Source organism: Balaenoptera borealis, assembly GCF_965194805.1.
Source record: "Balaenoptera borealis genome assembly, chromosome: 2".
NCBI classification, from domain to species: domain Eukaryota; kingdom Metazoa; phylum Chordata; class Mammalia; order Artiodactyla; family Balaenopteridae; genus Balaenoptera; species Balaenoptera borealis.
Window position 1 is genome coordinate 40,111,233 of NC_138867.1, and position 22,359 is coordinate 40,133,591.

The 22,359-nt window shown below is 35.9% G+C and overlaps 1 protein-coding gene across 2 annotated transcripts in view; it reads right to left on the reverse strand.

The window, feature by feature from the left end:
* Positions 1 to 6,262: 6,262 nt before the first annotated feature.
* Positions 6,263 to 22,359, reverse strand: part of EMB (embigin) — a 49,260-nt gene continuing 33,163 nt past the window's right edge. For both annotated transcript variants that reach the window (XM_082382456.1, XM_082382455.1), the window contains exons 5-9: positions 12,630 to 12,757; positions 10,236 to 10,515; positions 9,409 to 9,442; positions 7,042 to 7,096; positions 6,263 to 6,455 (exon numbers count right to left, since the gene is read on the reverse strand). In XM_082382456.1, coding sequence (XP_082238582.1) covers positions 6,438 to 6,455; positions 7,042 to 7,096; positions 9,409 to 9,442; positions 10,236 to 10,515; positions 12,630 to 12,757 — 515 coding nt within the window. In that variant the 3' untranslated portion in view covers positions 6,263 to 6,437. The remainder of the gene's footprint in view (positions 6,456 to 7,041; positions 7,097 to 9,408; positions 9,443 to 10,235; positions 10,516 to 12,629; positions 12,758 to 22,359) is intronic.

Consider the following 22,359-nt stretch of genomic DNA (forward strand, 5'->3'; position numbering starts at 1 on the left):
CCTAAACAAGTTTCACTAGCATTCTCCCATTTGGGACATGAGAAATAATGAAATATAAATGTTACAGGTTAATCATGTGATTAAAAGTAATTTTGACAATGTTAGTCATGAGTGGTGTTCACTGATTTCATAAGTAAATTTTATTATAAGGGCATAATCAGGCATTCCTGACTTATTGAGAATTACATAGATATTATCATTATGACACATTAATCATGAAGGTAAGCAAGTCCAAAGAATTGTCTAGTTCATTTCACAGGCTATCAAAAACAGGACTTTCTTTCCCAGCTTCTCTTACAACTTGTGAATCACATTTTCAAATGCTGATACACTTTAATCATACTACTTTTGAAAAGTAATAAATCTTTAAGCTTACTAAATTGTCTCATTATAGGCACATCTCTATAGTGAGACTCACCTGGCATTTGCTAAAGATAGGTCGTTCCTTGGAGGTAAATTTCAAAGTGTTTATTACTCAAAATTGCAGATATTACTGCTGTGCCTAGGCTAGATCATCCATAAAGTACTTAGCTCCTACCTACAGGCTAAAAATGTGACTTGACAGTCTGTTTTCTGTTTGTCCTGGTAAAATTACAAATAGCACTTTATTTCATTCTCAGTGTTTGGATGATAAATTTTATGGTCACACTAGTTATTGAGAAAACAATGAAGACTCTCAAAACAAACAGAAGTATATTGATTCCCCAGGACCACTGCAGGGACACAAGTATGCCACAGAATAGGTTCTATAAGCCTTAAGAATAAAATTATGGAACTTATGATTTAACTGACCATCGAAAGGAGTGAAATTTTTTTTTAAAAAAGACAGTTAATAGATAATAGCCTCATTTTTCTAAGAAGCACCTAAGTAGCAGGCCAAAGCTGTTCAACGTAGTTAAACCTAGACTCTTGAGGAGGACTCCTTGGATTTCAATCCCAGATCCAAATACCTAATCTCTCAAGCTTTAGTTTCCTCATCTATAAAAAAGTAGTTAATAGTTTCTGTAGCATAAGATGATGTGTAAATTAAATGAGATAACACATTTCAAAGTATTTAGCACAGTACCTGTCACATGCTAAGCACTCAACAAATGTGTTTATTACTATTTAATAATATGATATACCCTCAATAAAGAACTCAGCTGATAAACTGAGCATGTAACTGACCTTTCAGGTATACTGCAAATACATTCCTAAATATCACGTGAAAGAAATGCATATAGATAGTTCCAGTTTTCTTTTTATCTATGCTAGAGAAGATAAGTTCACAGTTAATTAATCAAAATCAAAGTAGATATTACATAAATATGTATAATTTAAGATTCCAAAATAATTGAGTCGTTCATCTATTTTTCAGTCATTCAATAAATATAAATTCAGAGAAAGCTATAATAGGTCAGTGTGCTTTTTAATTAATACTGGAACACACACTTGAACTTGCTGCCACCTAAACATGCTAACAGGAAGCAAGTCCCTAATTCACTGCATAACTTGTTCAGTTAGAGAAGATTCATTTTCTATAAAGAAGTAGATATTGAGTAAATAATTTGCATAAATCTATTTAAATGCCTCAAAGATGAAAACCCAGGGAATAAGTGAGCAGAACTGACATTTTTTTCTTTTGATGAATTTAATTAATTACAAACTTTCAGTGACCAAAACTAACCAACGAAAGCTTTCTAAAAAATATATTTAATACAAATTTTGAATTGGATTCTGAGATATTCTGAGGTAATCTTGAGGTATTGGCAGGGAGGAGGAAAGAGAAAGTTAGGGAAGTGGACACTAATATCTACAGTACCATGCAAAGAACTACAATTACTAAAATTCTTTATGTATATAAAGTCAATACACTATCTTATTAAAATAAAGGATAAAGATAAGGTTAACATTTGCACTGCCTATGAAAAATAAAGGACAATAGGAACATTTTTTTTGAAGTTTTTTTGATGTGGACCATTTTTAAAGTCTTTATTGAATTTGTTACAATATTGCTTCTGTTTTATGTTTTGGTTTTTTGGCTGGGAGGCATATGGGATCTTAGCTTCCTGACCAGGGATCAAACCCGCACCCCCTGCATTGGAAGGCGAAGTCTTAACCACTGGACCGCCAGGGAAGTCCCAATAGGAATTTAGATAAGTTGAAAGCAACATACCCTGTATAATAGTTTAGGAATCAGAACTCCCTTTGCTCATTAGATTATTACACATTATTAAAATCTGACAGGACTTTTTATTCTATTACTACTGTTTTTCAAAGAAGTAGAAGCAAACAGTGAAGTTTTAAAGGCTTGTTTATCTCTGTTAAAATATTTTGTTTCAATTCTTTTTTTTTTTAAACATCTTTATTGGAGTGTAATTGCTTTACAATGGTGTGTTAGTTTCTGCTTTATAACAAAGTGATTCAGTTATACATATACATATGTTCCCATATCTCTTCCCTCTTGCATCTCCCTCCGTCCCACCCTCCCTATCCCACCCCTCTAGGTGGTCACAAAGCACAGAGCTGATCTCCCTGTGCTATGCGGTTGCTTCCCACTAGCTATCTATTTTACGTTTGGTAGTGTATATATGTCCATGCCACTCTCTCACTTTGTCACATCTTACCCTTCCCCCTCCCCATATCCTCAAGTCCATTCTCTAGTAGGTCTGTGTCTTTATTCCCATCTTGCCACTAGGTTCTTCATGACCTTTTTTTTTTTCCCCCTTAGATTCCATATATGTGTGTTAGCATATGGTATTTGTTTTTCTCTTTCTGACTTACTTCTGTCTGTATGACAGACTCTAGGTCCATCCACCTCACTACAAATAACTCAATTTCGTTTCTTTTTATGGCTGAGTAATATTCCATTGTATATATGTGCCACATCATCTTTATCCATTCATCCGATGATGGACACTTAGGTTTCTTCCATGTCCTGGCTATTGTAAATAGAGCTGCAATGAACATTTTGGTACATGACTCTTTTTGAATTATGGTTTTCTCAGGGTCTATGCCCAGTAGTGGGATTGCTGGGTCATATGGTAGTTCTATTTTTAGTTTTTTAAGGAGCCTCCATACTGTTCCCCATAGTGGCTGTATCAATTTACATTCCCACCAACAGTGCAAGAGGGTTCCCTTTTCACCACACCCTCTCCAGCATTTATTGTTCCTAGATTTTTTGATGATGGCCATTCTGACCAGTGTGAGATGATATCTCATTGTAGTTTTGATTTGCATTTCTCTAATGATTAGTGATGCTGAGCATCCTTTCATGTGTTTGTTGGCAGGTCTTCTGCCCATTTTTGGATTGGGTTGTATGTTTTTTTTGTTATTGAGATGCATGAGCTGCTTGTAAATCTTGGAGATTAATCTGTTTCAATTCTGATGTCACAATTTAGATTGTTCTTCTAAAAATAAGTGTAAATTTATGAAATTTGATGTTTACCTGTACATTTATCCATGCACCACACACTTCATGGCATCTCCAATGTACCCTCTCTGTGGGAGGTATGGGATACAGAAATAAAAGCAGAATCCAGGAAGGAGGCATATAAGTACATATTTATAATACAGGGTAGTAAGCACAAAGAAACATGGAGTTATTTGAGCTCATAAGATGGCACATACTCAGCTGGGTGTGAGGGATCTGCCAGGAAGTAACATCAGATTAAAGTCTTGAAAGCTAAACTTGAGTTCATCAAAAGGGAGGAGCACAGGGGGCAGCATTCTGGACAGACTCTCTCTATGTCAAGGCTAAATCAAGACAGTGGGAAAGGATTGCAATTTGGAAAACTGCAATATTAAGATATGGCAAAGGTGAGCCTGTAGAGCTTTGTCATGGAAGCTGCCACATTAAGCTACATAGTGAGATTTGTGTTTCAGAAATATGGCCCAGCAGCAATGCAAAAAATGATTAACCGAAGATGAGACTGAGGTAGGAAAATCAAGACCTTAGCTGTTGCAGCTGGCGAGCGTGGGGTAGGGGAAGCAGTGGGAGGATTAATGAGCTATTAAAAAGGCCAAAGGAATAGAGATTCATGACTTATAAACATTAGTTAATAGAGAAGAAAAGAGCACAATGAGCTCTAGGTTTTGGCCTGGGTAACTAGAGGCTGAGAAAAAAGGGAAAGACTGCAAAGAGAAGATTTACATTAGAGCATAAACTGAATATGAAAATATCTGGGAATTTTAAGACATCATTAAATCTACTTATTATGCTGCAAAACTCTGTTAGCTAGAAAGACTGATAGAATTTCCCAAGGTGTCTAATATATAAACGTGGAGTAGTTTTCCTACTTCAGCTTTTCTGCTTGCTTAGTATTTTCAGTTGGTCATTTCAATTTACAGTTGGTCATTTTTAGTTAATCCATTCATCTCCGTGAGGTTAGTTAATGGAAGCATTCCATTTTTAACCTAACAGTGGTAGAATAACTTTCTGGAAGTTCTCCGGAGAGACTCTGAAAAGGCAAAATTCAACTTTAATTTTCTGAGTACCTTTTCTGCTTAAAGTTACTGAATTGAATTGTCTTTGCTAGGAAAAATAGCAAGCATTAACAGTTAAAAATTCAATTTACTACATAAATATTTCAGATTATTTTACATTGGGAAAGCAATTTTTCTTGCTTGAGAACCATTTTGTGGTGGCAAAAGAGAAGAATGCATACTGCATATGAGCTATAAATTGGGGATTTGTATATGTCCAGTCACAGATACATTGTTTTGAATTGGACTTAGTCAAATAGCAGGTCTGAATAATTTTTCACTGAATTCAAACTGTTTAGATTAATTAAGTGAACTGCTTGGTTGTCTGCCATCATATAGATACCACCCAAGATCATTTTATCAAATTAATAATTAATTAAACCAAAACAAATGCCTGGCTTATTGCTCTAAAACAATAAAGTGAAACCTGCTATTACTTAAATGATGTAGTCTGTTCAGCAAAACTTGTGTCAATAGTTAACATGCTTTACACAAAACACTGCTGCAACAAAATGAGTAGCTTCCAAGTGCCACTTTATGTGTATTATTTATACTAGTAATATTTTTAACATTAGTTAAAATGCCATATAAAGTATAATTTTTCACTACCTGAATTTTATTATAATTTTCTCAGCCAGAACATCATGTAAATGTCTAAAAAGTATTTTTTTCAAACAATTGAACTCCTCTTTTCAAGCTTTAATCCCCTAGTCACCAAGATCATGGGTTCTTTGCCCCCATCCCAAACCCTTCCCTCTTTGCCTGTGATTGTTCTGAACGCTGCTGCGCTGTGAGCAGGGGGACAGTGGACTCATCAGCACCAAGGACCCCCACCAGGTTTCACATCACTGTCTTCAACCTCACCTAGTGTCCTGCCATATGATGTTAATGGTACATTCAAAACCATTAACAACTTTCCATGTCTGTTCAGATTTCATTGGACTTATAGTGATTTTTATAAAATAGTCGAGTTATATATGCAATAGAAACAAAGTATTCTATTTTTAAAGAAAAGTCTAAGTTACTGGCAGCAACACAGAACTACTTTAGTACTTCTTGATTTCAGACAAAGGCATTAGTATTATAAACCACTAATAATGCATTTTTAGATATTTAGCCAGCCATGGATACCAGGAAACCATGAAGCTCGGAAGCATGCCAGTAGCAGTGCTACATCCCGTCTGTGTGAACCTGTACCCTACAACATCAACACCAGCTGTCACTTAAGAAATCCAAAACCCACAGCTTTACAAAAATGTTCTCCAGAAAGACTAAAAATCACTTTAGCCTGGTGTGGGAAAACAGTGGCGATGAGTGGAATGAGATTGGGAAATCTGCTTTTGTGGTGATGGAGATTTGGGGCAAGTGTATAGTTTTATTTTCTTGCCTTAAACCAATATTTTTGTAGGAAAAGTATGTTTTTCTTATGGAGATTGTAGAGTAACCATCATTAACAAAGGTAGAAAGTACTAATTTCCCCTTGAGGACACTTTTTTTCAACATGACTGAAGGATGAACTTTACATGAAAATTATTACAAATACTTCTACACCTAGTAAACATGATTGGGGAAAAAACCTTTTTAAGACAAATGGAAAAGGGTTTGTCTTTAATGAATTCTTTGGTTATAAACAGGTCTTGAGTGACATTCACTCTGTGTACCATTTGGTTTTGCTGGTGTCTGTTCTGTGTGTCCCTTGAGGACTAGAATGAAATTAATTGTCCTGGGTTACAGCTCATAGAACATACTTAATACAATTTACCTTGCTTTAATGTAAAATAATAATAGAATGAAAATATATCTTTAGATCTGAAATAGCATATATTATTTACAAAGCTACTGCTGAGCATCTTGCATAAACTTTTCATCCTTTTAAAAATAAAAATTCACGTGTTCTTAACAGGAAGCAGAAACAAAGCTGAGATCCAAACTCTCTGACATCTTCCTGTGACTCTTGACATGATGTTTCTCATTCACTGGCCCACAGATTCCTGAGTTACATAAAGCATAATGAAACATAATTAGCATAACCTGGTTATTCTATAATAACTTATTATCACTTTAGCAAAGCAAAAATGTCTGGGAAGAGGTGATCCAAACTACTGCCAAAACCAACAGTTCCTATTCTAAATACTCAAGGAAAAAAATGTTTATGAAATATGAAAATTTTGATTCTAATCAGTGAAGAAAATAAGCTAATATTGATTCATTCATAGCACCAAGTATATGGGAATATGTGAGAATAAAATAAGAGAATCCAGAAAATCTGAGAGAGAAAAAAAATAAGACCACATAAAAAGTTGTAAAAGAAACTAGCCTGTGGTGACAAAAGAAAAAATATATATCTGCAGTGTAATAGATTCACTTTTAGATTGGTTGTTACATGTTCTCTGGTGGAAAAAAGATGATTATTTTTGTGTAACTATGTATATTCTCCTATAATATTGTTTAAAAAAGCATATCCAAGCACATAGTGAATGACTAGGTCTTTTTAAAACTAAAAAATGTAGATGGATTAATAGCCTATGCATATTGAATTTTAGCTTTTATTTGGAATATCATTTGGAAGCAACTTACATTTTTTCTGTGCCTGGGGGCATTATTTTCTATACCATTGCTATCATCTGATTTCCTGTAGAGAAAACAAGAAAGAAAATTACTAGATGTTTACATTGCATAAAACTAAGTCAGTACACCATCTATATCATGGCCATCAGGTTAAAATTTAAAAGGTCAGTACAGACAGAATTTATTCTTCCTAAAAATGTTTTACTCATAGTGTTGATTTTATTTGTATGCCATTGCTTGGAGTGGAACTGTTGCCACAGATGACAGTGACAAAGGCCTGTTTCTTTCATGCAGAGGGAGAATTGCTTCTCCCCAGGCATGAGTGGAGGCTTGGGTATATAGCCTAACTTATATGTTGCTTTGACACGTGCAAGATAATAGCCAATCAGGAGCTCAGCCAGTATGTGCAGTACAGGTGCTATAATTCAACATGTTTATTACATTGAATTAGAGGTTAAACATGTTTCTTTATCTACCCAATGTGTATCAGAGTAAGACCACAATGTGGGCTCCAGATTCTTAAGGAAGACTAAACTAGGTTACAAGGGTGTATAATAAATACCCTTCTAGATGTTATTGGCAGGCTTGAGCTCATTAAACTAGTACCACCAGATAATAAATTCAACCACCTAATCAGCTATCTCAAAATTTGGGGGATGGGGCAGGTAGGTTCAATATTGTGTGAAATTGTGTGGGTTAAATATCTGGGTGGATCAGATAAATGCTGTTTGAAATGACTAGCTTGTTTTGATGTTATATGTTTATTTAGTACTGTACTATTTTTAAAAGTCATTTTCACCAAGAAATTCTATGAATCACTGGTATCTAAACACATATATAAGCATCAAATATAAAATGTATTGATAAACAATATTCTCTGTAAAGAAAAATTTATCTCCTAAACTAAAAATTCTAAAAACATCATTGGTAAAAAGTTGCTCTAAATGAGTACAAGTGCCCTTGATACTTGATTTAAATCTAAAAATACTGAAATAACCTAAAGATGAGAAATGTGACTGCAAGGGACTGGATAGAAACACTGGGGAGGCTGAGCTGGGAGAACAAAAGAATCCAGGCAAGGGAGTAATTGTTTCAAATATCTGCATGACGGTCATGTTTTTTATATGACTCTGAGTATAAGAAAGGTAATCAATACATGGGAACCAGAAAGATAAAATGTTCAAATCAATACAAACAAGATGTCCAAGTTCTCCGGAAAGAGGTTCAAATTGCTTCCAACCATGAGAGTCTCTGATTCTAAGACAACACTTTTTTCCTATCTGGGGTTATGGAACTCCTGATATAATTATTTTATGCTCTTAATTTAGAAGTTCATATCCTGTTGATTTAAGTTACCTGCCATGTGTGAACTGAGTAAAAAATAACTATTTGAATAACGTCTACTAATATCTGCATGACAGCTGTCCGCCCCACTCCTGCTTTTTAACCGTGGCTATAGCACTCACACCTCAGAGCCCCTGTTGACTGAAAAAGATAAACTTCAGGTGTCATCTTGGGTTGGTAATAGCTGCTCAGCCCTCCCATTTCCTAGGTTTCTTTCGGCTCCTTTAATCTGGTCTCATTTTCTTGGTCCCCAGTCCTTGGCTGTGTTACTTGGACTTTAAGCACCTCTCTCACTGGGCTCCACTGTCAGTTCTCTGGCTTGGTGGATCCAGTAACTCCCACGTTCACCAAACCAAATGATATCCCTGGTAATTTTCTTCCTAGTTCTCCTCATGCTCAGCTCAACTCTAAACAAAGGAGACTGTAACAGAAATATGGCACAATTTGTGTTCCTTCAAACATAATGACACACAATTCTAGCCCAGTGATTTTCAACACTAAATTCTGAGAATCAGAATCAGTGATAGGCACTTTAAAGAAATACAGATGCCCAGGCACCAATTCCAGAGGTTCTGATCCGAGATATCCAGTTAGGTCTGAGTAACTGTAATTTTAAGGAGCATCCTAAGTGATCAAAAATATAGCCAGGGTTGAGAATCATTGCTTTACACAAATAATACTTCCTTATGGTTCTTGAGTGCCTCCTGTGCATCAAAGCCTATGCTAAGGATTTTTACACATAGAAAGTCATTTAATCCACAAACCTTATGTGGTAAGTAATATCATTAAACCCATTTTGTTGAAGAGAAAACTGAAGCACAGAGAGGTGAAAGTAAGTGGTGGAGGGGGATTCTGTTGCATGCAGGTAAATGCCAAATGCCATTTTTCACCACAACATGGACATGTACAGAAAATAACACACACGTTATATACTCTTGTACTTTTTTCCTCTAACTGCAAACATCTTATTTAATTTCATATTTATCTGTATTTTACGCAAGTGAAAATTAATCTATAAAAAATAATACTTACAGCTGTTCAATTTGTTCAAATTCCTTCCCATCATCTGTGTAACAAAAGAAGAATTTAACTGTTAAGATTGGTTTATTACTCTTACAAAGCATATATGCTCAATTCTACTTTCCCCTGAATTCAACATCCCCTGACTGCCTGTGCTGTTTTCCCGCTGTGGAATGAGAGAGATGGGCCCCATCAGACAGCTGCCCCTCCATCATGTCCACTCCTTCCCTGCTCTCCCGACTTGCGAAATCGCCTGCAGTTTTGATCAGGCATAGTCTGGTGCCTGGGATCATCAAAAACAGAACTGACTGATTTGTAATTATTTAAGTTATGAAAAATTTAGTACAAAATCAGGAAAAAATACAGAATGTAAGATAAATTTTCTTAGGGGACCATTGGTTTCTCAGTCTGTTATCCATCAGGCACAGGCTATGAAAACAGAAAGCTGGCAGGCAATGTCTTTTATGAGAATTTCAGAATGTTTGATAAAACATTTTTAAAAATGAGTTATCTAAATGAAAGAATAATTGTTTGTCTTTGAGATCTTTTATATTAAGCTAATGCAGAATTTTCTAATATTCCAGTACCAATGCACATATCACTTAATTGGTGTGCTGGTCCCAGTAACACCAAATAAAAGGGAAAAAAGGTATATTTTAACATTAAAATTTTTTAGGAAGTTGACACAGGAAGACCATCAGTATAAGCTCATAGCTCACTGTCACCGCTGTTATTAACATAAATACCACTACAAAAAACAAAAGTTAGATTTTTCTCTAAAGCCACCATTAATGGATTAAGTCATAACATGAGAATTATCTAAAAAATAGAAATCCTACCTGAGTGCTTCTTTTTCTTTTGGGTGTACATTTCACAAAGCAGAATAATAGCCACTAAAAGAACAACCTCAGCAGCTATTGCAAGAAATGCTTTGAGGGGCACCCAATAACTCAGCACGACAATTTCAATGTGTTCTTCACTCTCCCCTAATTGGAATATTGCATGGCACCAGTAAGATCCCTGATCTTCCTCTGAAAGTTGCATTATCTTGAGCCTTGTTTCATTAGCATTTTTTCCATTGATCACATACTTATTGTTCATTGGAACACCAACAGGAACCTAATAGAAGGAGACATTAAAATCCATTCCTATCATATTGCATAAAAGATACATGTCCTGAATGATCTAGTTTTGAGTGAAAGCTACAAGATAGTACCAAGAAAACTGCTTACCAGAAAAAGGGCATATTAGGGACTTCCCTGGTGGCACAGTGGTTAAGAATCCGCCTGCCAATGCAGGGGACAGGGGTTCGAGCCCTGGGCCAGGGCAACTAAGCCTGTATGCCACAACTACTGAGCCTGTGCTCTAGGGCCCGCTAGCCACACCTACTGAGCCTGCGTGCCACGACTACTGAAGCCCGTGCACCTAGAGCCCGTGCTCCACAAGAGGAGCCACCGCAATGCGAAGCCCACGCACCGCAACGCAGAGTAGACCCCGCTTGCCGCAACTAGAGAAACCACGCGCGCAGCAACGAAGATCCAATGCAGCCAAAAATAAATAAATAAATATTTTAAAGGGGGCACATTAAAGTATGTGAGAAGTTATACATACAGAGCTCAAGTCTTACCATAGTTTGATCTTTCAAAGGTAGCAAACAAAGGAAAAGTACACTTTGCTTTAACTACTTAGCACTGAATATTTGAAACTACAGTGTGCAAGTCATCGTGGGTAAATATTCTATGAGAATTAGAAATACAGAAAAATTCCAGCCATCCGGGTTTCATGTTATAATCCCTGACTAGTTCAAAATACTTCCTCCTTCACAAGTGCAGGCATACATTCATTAAATCAACTATTAAATTAATGAAGCTATTATATCTGATCATTCCTGTAAAGGAAGTTCACTGGCTCATGACTAACTCAGAGCTGATAAATCAAAGTACTGCATGTTTAATAGGTGCCCCAGGTGAGTCTGATGCAGATGGTTCGCCTACTTTTTGAAAAAACACTTGACCTAAAGTTTTGACTTGCACCCTCTTCCCTGCACTTTTCTTATATCCTAATATAACCCATGCTTAGGGCCAAATTGAGAGAAACTTAGTATAGCAAATGGAGAGAAGTACAGACTATATTCTAAAAGTTTAATATAATTAGACAAGCTTTTTTTGTCTAGTATCACATATGCATAAATAAATTAGGCTATGTAATTCAAAAACTGTCTGTTACTTGTTTTTACAAATTTACATGCTCTTTAAAAATATTTCCATACACAAAATGATTGCCTTTCCTAATCATCAATAACAAGATAAGTACAAATATTAATAGTTTAAGTGATTTGGAGCTATCTCTTTGAAAACTCAAACCAATCACAGAATCAGTAACTCACCCTTTTAAGTCCTTCCCTCTGTCATCGTCAACAGTCTACAATAGCATCAATATTGTCTAAGAAGGAATTTAATATTTCACTAAGATCTACACTGTTTCATACCGTTCCTTCTAGAATTGCCTTTACAAGACTTCATTCAATGCTCATTAGCACCAGGGCAATAAAAGGGTGTCCCCTAAAGGACAATGTCCTAAATTTCCCTGCTATTAGAGGCTATTTGGGAGGAAGAAAACCAGAAATGATTTCTTAAGTACTCATGTTTTTCTTAATATCAGCTCTTTGAAAAGCCATTAATTCTTTACCAGGAATTTCAAGTATTTGGCTTCCCTTAGGTCTCTGGAAGTCCAAAAGAGGTCAGTGACACTAAAAGAACCTAAAACCTGAGTTTAAGTTACCAAATTTTCATTCTTTTCTCAGATGCTGCCAGTGTATTGCATTCTATCACAAATGTTTCCAGAGACAGAAGCAGGAAAAGAAAACTCCCTTTCTTTTTTCTAGTTACTCTCATGAAATGATAAGAAAAAAAAGAATCTTTTTTGTTGGGGTTATATCTAAACTTGTCAACTAAAAATGAATTGTAACTTCCTTTCATAGAATTTTAATAAATTGCTAAATCTAAAAAACAAAGTACCACCTAATGAAACATTAAGAGTATCTTCAGATGTATAATGTAATATGCTAAAAACACCAAATGACAGCTCCATTCATCACTGTTCTTTCTTCATGAACACATATTAAGGAACAACAGAAGTATAAACATTCCTAAGAACTGTGAGTGTATTATAATCTTATTATTAAATAAAAGTTTTTATTTTGTTTTCTTCAAGTCAAAGAAATATGATCTTACCTGTACACTCCCATTACTACTGTACCAGGTCCAATTTAAAGGAAAACAGCCTTGACATTTACACATCAAGACAACTGAATCCCCTACATAAGTGATCAACGGTTTCTTTTTTTCATGAAGTTCAGGGACTAAGAAAAATGAAGAGAAATGTATGTTACTGAAAGAGTTTGAATAGGGGGAATGTATTCAAGTTGAATATAATTTCTCTTTTCATGTTTTCACTAATATATGATTTTATTTCTGTAGTTTTAGTTCTATATAAAATGAACTAATTTACAGTATAGTTAACTATAGTTAGTTAGGACGTATAGTTGTAGTAGGTAGATGGTTCAATATAATTGTCAGTAATATAGAAACAGAAGGAAGGTCTTCTATTATTGAGCCAATAACAATTACAAGTATTGTAATAGACTGTTACATGCTTTGGATAAGAAAGAAACTTCATGTTTTCAAGACTATTCTTTCTTCCCACCTACTAAGTTACGTCACAGCAAATATTTTTTCAAAGTTTACCCTTAAATGGCACTCTAGTGAGGAGACAAAATTTTCAGGATTTAAAATTTTTATTTGACACAGATTTATGAAAAGAGTTGGAGAAGATGGGAAGATGAGAAAGGAGCAAAGGAAATTTAAGAGAAAGAGAAAAGAATAGGAAAGAAAATGAGATAAAAAACACTTTCATGTGGTTTTGTAGGAAAAAAACAAAAACTAATATTCATTGTGATAAATTTCTTAAAGTTTGAAGCAGATGCCATTAGTAAAAATAAAAATGAGCACTGAATTTAGAAAAATTAAGTTTTAAGGCTATGAATAACTTGGTAAAGAAAATTAAAGCATAAGAACATAAGCAAAGCAATAAAAAGCCAACTAGCAGCTTCCATGGTGAAATCAGTTCCTTCTGATTGACCTCAAAGGATGTATTATAAAATGTACACTTTTATGGGAGACAGACTTATCAACAAAGATGACTTTTGTTGATTTTTTTTTTCTTTTACTAATTTTAGCAGGTTTTGTGTTTTGTTTTTCCTTTTTGTTTTTTTGGTTTGCCAGCAGAGAGACAATGTCTAAATTTTTAATACTGTGTTGACAAATTTTATAGATACTGTTTGCTATTCACTTGTTATCCTGTTTTTAGATTTTATTTTGGGGAGGGTCAGGGTGGAAAATGGAAAGATCAATTTTAATTGCTAAAATTAGGTTTCCAGATTAAATACATTTTCTAAACGCTCTTGGCTTTCTACTACCAGAAGAATATTGGGCATTTGCTGGATGTATGAATTGTAAAGATGAGGAAGGGAGAAATAATTGGTAATAACTGGAAAAGAAATTCTGACTTCTATAATCACTTGTATAGGGGTAAAAATAGGGTTGGATTTCTTCACAGGTTCTGTCTTTAGGTGATTAATGTTACAGTGATGAGTGTCGGAAGTCTTCAGTTTTCCTTATGGTTTAATGTGGCCCTAAATACAATTGCACATATCACCCCCTCCTTCATCAGCAATGCTGACCAGCAGAGTGTTGAATGAGGCACTGCTAATAATAAAGAGATGCAAATAAGGAAGGTATATCACCACTGAAAGTGTAAATCATAAGATGACAGAGCAATCTATAAGTCAACGGTTCTCATACTTTTCATAACCAAGGAAATATGTTTTGATAAAATTGAATGATCTACAATTTTACATTACCCAAAGATGTGAACTGCCCATCAGAATTTATAATCATCCCACTAATAGTTTACGAGCACCTAGTAAGGTACCACTAGGGTACTCCTGAGGTAGGAGAGAAGTGAACACATGTGACTGGCATGACTGAAGTCATCCCAGCCAGAAGAAATTGGTGAGCTGACCTTGCCAGAGGATATTCTGAACACTCCTTTTGAATGGCTACTAGCGTCCCACACTCCTTATTGGTCACCATTAGGCTGAGGGACACTAAGGGAAATGTGGTTAATATGTGTCCATTTCAAAGGTCAATAGCGTTTGAAGTAGTTAGCACAATGAGACAATGATGTGACAAACATATAAGATTTGGGTCCAGGAAATATTTGAATTAGAATTATAGCTTCAGTGTTACTAGTGTTGAGGACATAGGTTAGTCATACCCTTCTACAATGTTACTGTAAAGAATTAAGTACAGGAACACAATATATAAAGGGCTTGGTGTAGAGTAAACACCACAAAATTCAAACTTTTGTTGTCATCATGTACTGGTGTTGCTTTTCTTAATTGAGTTTTCGTACAATTTGTAATGCCCACGGCCTTCCTACATTAGCCAGCTTAATGGCATGGATTATTGTCATGTGCAAGAATGATTTCTAGGCCAGTTGGCCATGTGGAGCAGAAAAGAAATAAGACACAGAATAAAAGAACTGGCAATTCACCTAAATTCATCTCACAACCATAGGAATGTATAAAAAACACCCCCAAATGTGGAAAAGGGTCCAAACTGAGCCATTTACAGAACACCCAGCCCATCTGAGAAAGGCCATTAAAAGAGATTAAAATGATGAAAAATAAAAGATGAATTCACAGGAGACAAGGCCCAGAAGAATGAAGAAACAGTAGCTTTGAGATGCTGGAGGTGGCACCAATCCATCCTTTAATAACATATATTAAAAAACTTTTCAGTGAAGCTGTAAAACAAATTCTGCTGCTTGAAACACTTATGCAAGTCCTTGGCTAAAGCAGATGAATAAGAGTTTGTGGAGAGGAACCAATATGGCAGAGTAGAAGGACGTGCTCTCACTCCCTCTTGCGAGAACACCAGAATTACAACTAGCTGCTCGACAGTCATCGACAGGAAGACACTGGAACTCACCAAAAAAGATACCCCACATCCAAAGACAAAGGAGAAGCCACAATGAGATGGTAGGAGGGGCGCAATCACAGTAAAATCAAATCCCATAACTGGTGGGTGGGTGACTCACAGACTGGAGAACACTTATACCACGGACGTCCACCCACTGGAGTGAAGGTTCTGAGCCCCACGTCAGGCTTCCCAACCTGGGGGTCCAGCAACGGGAGGAGGAATTCCTAGAGAATCAGACTTCGAAGCCTAGTGGGAATTGATTGCATGACTTCGACAGGACTGGGGGAAACAGAGACTCCACTCTTGGAGGGCACACACAAAGTAGTGTGCGCACTGGGACCCAGGGGAAGGAGCAGTGACCCCAGGGGAGACTGAACCAGACCTACCTGCTAGTGTTGGAGGGTCTCCTGCAGAGGTGGGGGGTGGGCTATGGCTCACCGTGGGGACAAGGACACTGGCAGCATAAGTTCTGGGAAGTACTCCTTGGCATGAGCCCTCCCAGAGTCTGTCATTAGCCCCACCAAAGAGCCCAGGTAGGCTCCAGTGTTGGGTTGCCTCAGGCCAAGCAACCAACAGGGAGGGAACCCAGCCCCCACCCATCAATAGTCAAGTGGATTAAAGTTTTACTGAGCTCTGCCCACTAGAGCAACAGTCAGCTCTACCCACCACCAGTCCCACCCATCAAGCCACTTAGATAGGCTCATCCACCAGAGGGCAGACAGCAGAAGCAAGAAGAACTACAATCCTGCAGCCTGTGGAACAAAAACCACATTCACAGAAAGATAGACAAGATGAAAAGGCAGAGAACTATGTACCAGATGAAGGGACAAGATAAAACCCCAGAAAAACAACTAAATGAAGTGGAGATAGGCAACCTTCCAGAAAAAGAATTCAGAATAATGATAGTGAAGATGATCCAGGACACCTCGGAAAAAGAATGGAGGCAAAGATCAAGAAGATGCAAGAAATGTTTAACAAAGACCTAGAAGAATTAAAGAACAGAAAAACACAGGTGAACAATATAATAACTGAAATGAAAACTACACTAGAAGGAATCAATAGCAGAATAACTGAGGCAGAAGAACGGATAAGTGACCTGGAAGACAGAATGGTGGAATTCACTGCTGCAGAACAGACTAAAGAAAAAAGAATGAAAAGAAATGAAGACAGCCTAAGAGACCTCTGGGACAACATTAAATGCAACAACATTCACATTATAGGGGTCCCAGAAGGAGAAGAGAGAGAGAGAAAGGACCAGAGGAAATATTTGAAGAGAATATAGTCGAAAACTTCCCTAACATGGGAAAGGAAATAGCCACCCAAGTCCAGGAAGCGCAGAGAGTCCCATACAGGATAAACCCAAGGAGAAACACGCCAAGACACATAGTAATCAAACTGGCAAAAATTAAAGACAAAGAAAAATTATTGAAAGCTGCAAGGGAAAAATGAAAAATAACATACAAGGGAACTCCCATAAGGTTAACAGCTGATTTCTCAGCAGAAACTCTACAAGCCAGAAGGGAGTGGCATGATATACTTAAAATGATGAAAGGGAAGAACCTACAACTAAGATTACTCTACCCAGCAAGGATCTCATTCAGATTTGATGGAGAAATCAAAAGCTTTACAGGCAAGCAAAAGCTAAGAGAATTCAGCACCACCAAACCAGCTCTACAACAAATGCTAAAGGAACTTCTCTAAGTGGGAAACACGAGAAGAAAAGAACCTACGAAAACAAACCAAAACAATTAAGAAAATGGTCATAGGAACATACATATCGATAATTACCTTAAACGTGAATGGATTAAATGCTCCAACCAAAAGACACAGGCTTGCTGAATGGATACAAAAACAAGACCCATATATATGCTGGCTACAAGAGACCCACTTCAGACCTAGGGACACAAACAGACTGAAAGTGAGGGGATGGAAAAAGATATTCCATGCAAATGGAAATCAAAAGAAAGCTGGAGTAGCAATACTCATATCAGATAAAATAGACTTTAAAATAAAGAATGTTACAAGAGACAAGGAAGGACACTACATAATGATCAAGGGATCAATCCAAGAAGAAGATATAACAATTATAAATATATATGCGCCCAACATAGGAGCACCTCAATACATAAGGCAACTGCTAACAGCTATAAAAGAGGAAATCGACAGTAACACAATAATAGTGGGGGACTTTAACACCTCACTTACACCAATGGACAGATCATCCAAAATGAAAATAAATAAGGAAACAAAAGCTTTAAATGACACAATAGGCCACACAGATTTAATTGATATTTATAGGACATTCCATCCAAAAACAGCAGATTACACTTTCTTCTCAAGTGCACATGGAACATTCTCCAGGATAGATCACATCTTGGGTCACAAATCAAGCCTCAGTAAATTTAAGAAAATTGAAATCATATCAAGCATCTTTTCTGACCACAACACTATGAGATTAGAAATGAATTACAGGGAAAAAAACTTAAAAAACACAAACAGGTGGAGGCTAAACAATACGTTACTAAATAACCAAGAGATCCCTGAAAAAATCAAAGAGGAAATAAAAAAATACCTAGAGACAAATGACAATGAAAACACGACGATCCAAAACCTATGGGATGCAGCAAAAGCAGTTCTAAGAGGGAAGTTTATAGCTATACAAGCCTACCTCAAGAAACAAGAAAAATCTCAAGTAAACAATCTAACCTTACACCTAAAGGAACTAGAGAAAGAAGAACAAACAAAACGCAAAGTTTGCAGAAGGAAAGAAATCATAAAGACCAGAGCAGAAATAAATGAAAGAGAAACAAAGAAAACAATAGCAAAGATCAATAAAACTAAAAACTGGTTCTTTGAGAAGATAAACAAAATTGATAAACCATTAGCCAGACTCATCAAGACAAAGAGGCAGAGGACTCAAATCAATAAAATTAGAAGTGAAAAAGGAGAAGTTACAACAGACACCACAGAAATACAAAGCATCCTAAGAGACTACTACAAGCAACTTTATGCCAAAAAAATGGACAACCTGGAAGAAATGGACAAATTCTTAGAAAGGTATAACCTTCCAAGACTGAACCAGGAAGAAACAGAAAATATGAACAGACCAATCACAAGTAATGAAATTGAAACTGTGATTAAAAATCTTCCAAGAAACAAAAGTCCAGGACCAGATGGCTTCACAGGTGAATTCTATCAAACATTTAGAGAAGAGCTAACACCTATACTTCTCAAACTCTTCCAAAAAATTGCAGAGGAAGGAACACTCCCAAACTCATTCTATGAGGCCACCATCACCCTGATACCAAAACCAGACAAAGACACTACAAAAAAAGAAAATTACAGACCAATATCACTGATGAATATAGATGCAAAAATCCTCAACGAAATACTAGCAAACAGAATCCAACAACACATTAAAAGGATCATACACCACGATCAAGTGGGATTTATCCCAGGGATGCAAGGATTCTTCAATATACGCAAATCAATCAATGTGATACACCATGTTAACAAATTGAAGAATAAAAACCATATGATCATCTCAATAGATGCAGAAAAAGCTTTTGACAAAATTGAACACCCATTTCTGATAAAAACTCTCCAGAAAGTGGGCATAGAGGGAACCTACCTCAACATAATAAAGGCCATATATGACAAACCCACAGCAAACATCATTCTCAATGGTGAAAAACTGAAAGCATTTCCTCTAAGATCAGGAACGAGGCAAGCATATCCACTCTCACCACTATTATTCAACATAGTTTTGGAAGTCCTAGACATGGCAATTAGAGAAGAAAAAGAAATAAAAGGAATACAAATTGGAAAAGAAGAAGTAAAACTGTCACTGTTTGCAGATGACATGATATTATACATAGAGAATCCTAAAAATGCCACCAGAAAACTACTAGAGCTAATCAATGAATTTGGTAAAGTTGCAGGATACAAAATTAATGCACAGAAATCTCTTGCATTCCTATACACTAATGATGAAGAATGTGAAAGGGAAATTATGGAAACACTCCCATTTACCACTGCAACAAAAAGAATAAAATACCTAGGAATAGACCTACTGAGGGAGACAAAAGACCTGTATGCAGAAAACTATAAGACACTGATGAAAGAAATTAAAGATGACACCAACAGATGGAGAGATATACCATGTTCTTGGATTGGAAGAATCATTATTGTGAAAATGACTATACTACCCAAAGCAATCTACAGATTCAATGCAATCCCTATAAAATTACCAATGGCATTTTTTACAGAACTAGAACAAATCATCTTAAAATTTGTATGGAGACACAAAAGACCTCGAATAGCCAAAGCAGTCTTGAAGGAAAAAACGGAGCTGGAGGAATCAGAGTCCCTGACTTAAGACTATACTACAAAGCTACAGTAATCAAGACAATATGATGCTGGCACAAAAACAGAAACATAGTTCAATGGAACAAGACAGAAAGCCCAGAGATAAACCCACGCACCTATGGTCAACTAATCTATGACAAAGGAGGCAAAGATATACAATGGAGAAAAGACAGTCTCTTCAATGAGTGGTGCTGGGAAAACTGGACAGCTACATGTAAAAGAATGAAATTAGAACACTCCCTAACACCATACACAAAAATAAACTCAAAATGGATTCAAGACCTAAATGTAAGACCAGACACTATAAAACTCTTAGAGGAAAACATAGGAAGAACACTCTTTGACATAAATCACAGCAAGATCTTTTTTGATCCACTTCCTAGAGTAATGGAAATAAAAACGAAAATAAACAAATGGGACCTAACGAAACTTCAAAGCTTTTGCACAGCAAAGGAAACCATAAACAAGACGAAAAGACAACCCTCAGAATGGGAGAAAATATTTGCAAAGGAATCAATGGACAAAGGATTAATCTCCAAAATATATAAACAGCTCATGCAGCTCAATATTAAAGAAACAAACAACCCAATCCAAAAATGGGCAGAAGACCTAAATAGACATTTCTCCAAAAACATACAGATGGCCAAGAATCACATGAAAAGCTGCTCAACATCACTAATTATTAGAGAAATGCAAATCAAATCTACTATGAGGTATCACCTCACACCAGTTAGAATGGGCATCATCAGAAAATCTACAAGCAACAAATGCTGGAGAGGGTGTGGAGAAAAGGGAACCCTCTTGCACTGTTGGTGGGAATGTAAATTGATACAGCCACTATGGAGAACAGTATGGAGGTTCCTTAAAAAACTAAAAATAGAATTACCATATGGTCCAGGAATCCCACTACTGGGCATATACCCAGAGAAAACCATAATTCAAAAAGACACATGCACCCCAATGTTCATTGCAGCACTATTTACAATAGCCAGGTCATGGAAGCAACTGAAATGCCCATCGACAGACGAATGGATAAAGAAGTTGTGGTACATATATACAATGGAATATTACTCAGCCATAAAAAGGAACGAAATTGAGTCATTTGTTGAGAAGTGGATGGATCTAGAGGCTGTCATACAGAGTGAAGTAAGTCAGAAAGAGAAAAACAAATATCGTATATTAACGCATATATGTGGAACCTAGAAAAATGTACAGATGAACCAGTTTGCCAGGCAGAAGTTGAGACACAGATGTAGAGAACAGACGTATGGACACCAAGGGGGGAAAACCGCGGTGAGGTGGGGATGGTGGTGTGTTGAATTGGGCGATTGGGATTGAGTGTATACACTGATGTGTATAAAATTGATGACTAATAAGAACCTGCAGTATAAAAAAACAAACAAAAAACAAAAAAACAACTAATATTAAACTTTCTTTCGGTTATTTGTATGGAAATATGTTAATATAAATGTTTCAGACATTACATGAAATTTATAAAAATCTTATATGTTCTGGTATAATGTTATAAGTCATAATTCTAGTTATTACTTTAAAATGTATATCTCAGAAATAACTAAATTTCCTTGTCAATTGAATTATTATGAACTTTCATCAAATCTTTAACCGTGGTCATTTTTAAGTCTTTTGTCATTTACAGACAGTTCTGGGTGTACTCTGATGCTTTTCAAAAATGTTCCTATAAAAGGGTTTCATATTCAAGGAATTCATGGAAAAGACTCTGACAAGTACAGGTTTCTGGTAACTGACTATACTGCTGAACTGAATGAATAAGCATTTTCAGAACTCTAATGGAAAACTGATGAATTCATAAAAGTGCTAATAAAAGATCAAGATGAAAAAAAAAATTAATTACATGGGACTGAGTGAACTGATGAGGATGATTATAATTTTTGTGACTTTCTGTTTGAATAAAAAAAAAAGAAAAAATCCCACAAGTACTCAGAGGCAAAAAATATACAAATCAATTTTCACTGCAAAGTAAAGGAGCTGTTACAGTGGAGGATTACTGGACTGAATGTCAATATTATGACAGTATGAGTGTGTTTCGTGTGTGGTAATTGAAATCATTGTTGCTTTTGTTGAGGTCATCCATTTACAATGCTTGGTGTCAGTTTATTTATCTTTTGTAAAAATATAATACAGTGTGTGTGTGTGAGTTGTGAGCAAAAAAAAAAGAGTTTGTATAAGGATTACAATTTAAGTATAAATTAGAACAATTTCAATCAGGGGACCTAATTACCGCTCCTTACCATAAAAAGAAATGAAATCGGTTAAAGGTTAAAAAGAAATTATTGTTTCCAGACCTATGTAGTATATGGAGCAGAAAGAACAAATGCAATAGTAACTTTACATTTTATTATAAAACCTAAGAATAAAAAGGAAATAGCCCATTCACCACGTACTGGATTTAATAAGAAAAGGCAAGAATAAAGCAAGTAATACTTTGACACACCATGAGCTAAATTTTAAAATAATATACACATGTTTTTATAATAAAAGTTTTTTATAATAAAAATTAGTTCGGTTCAGG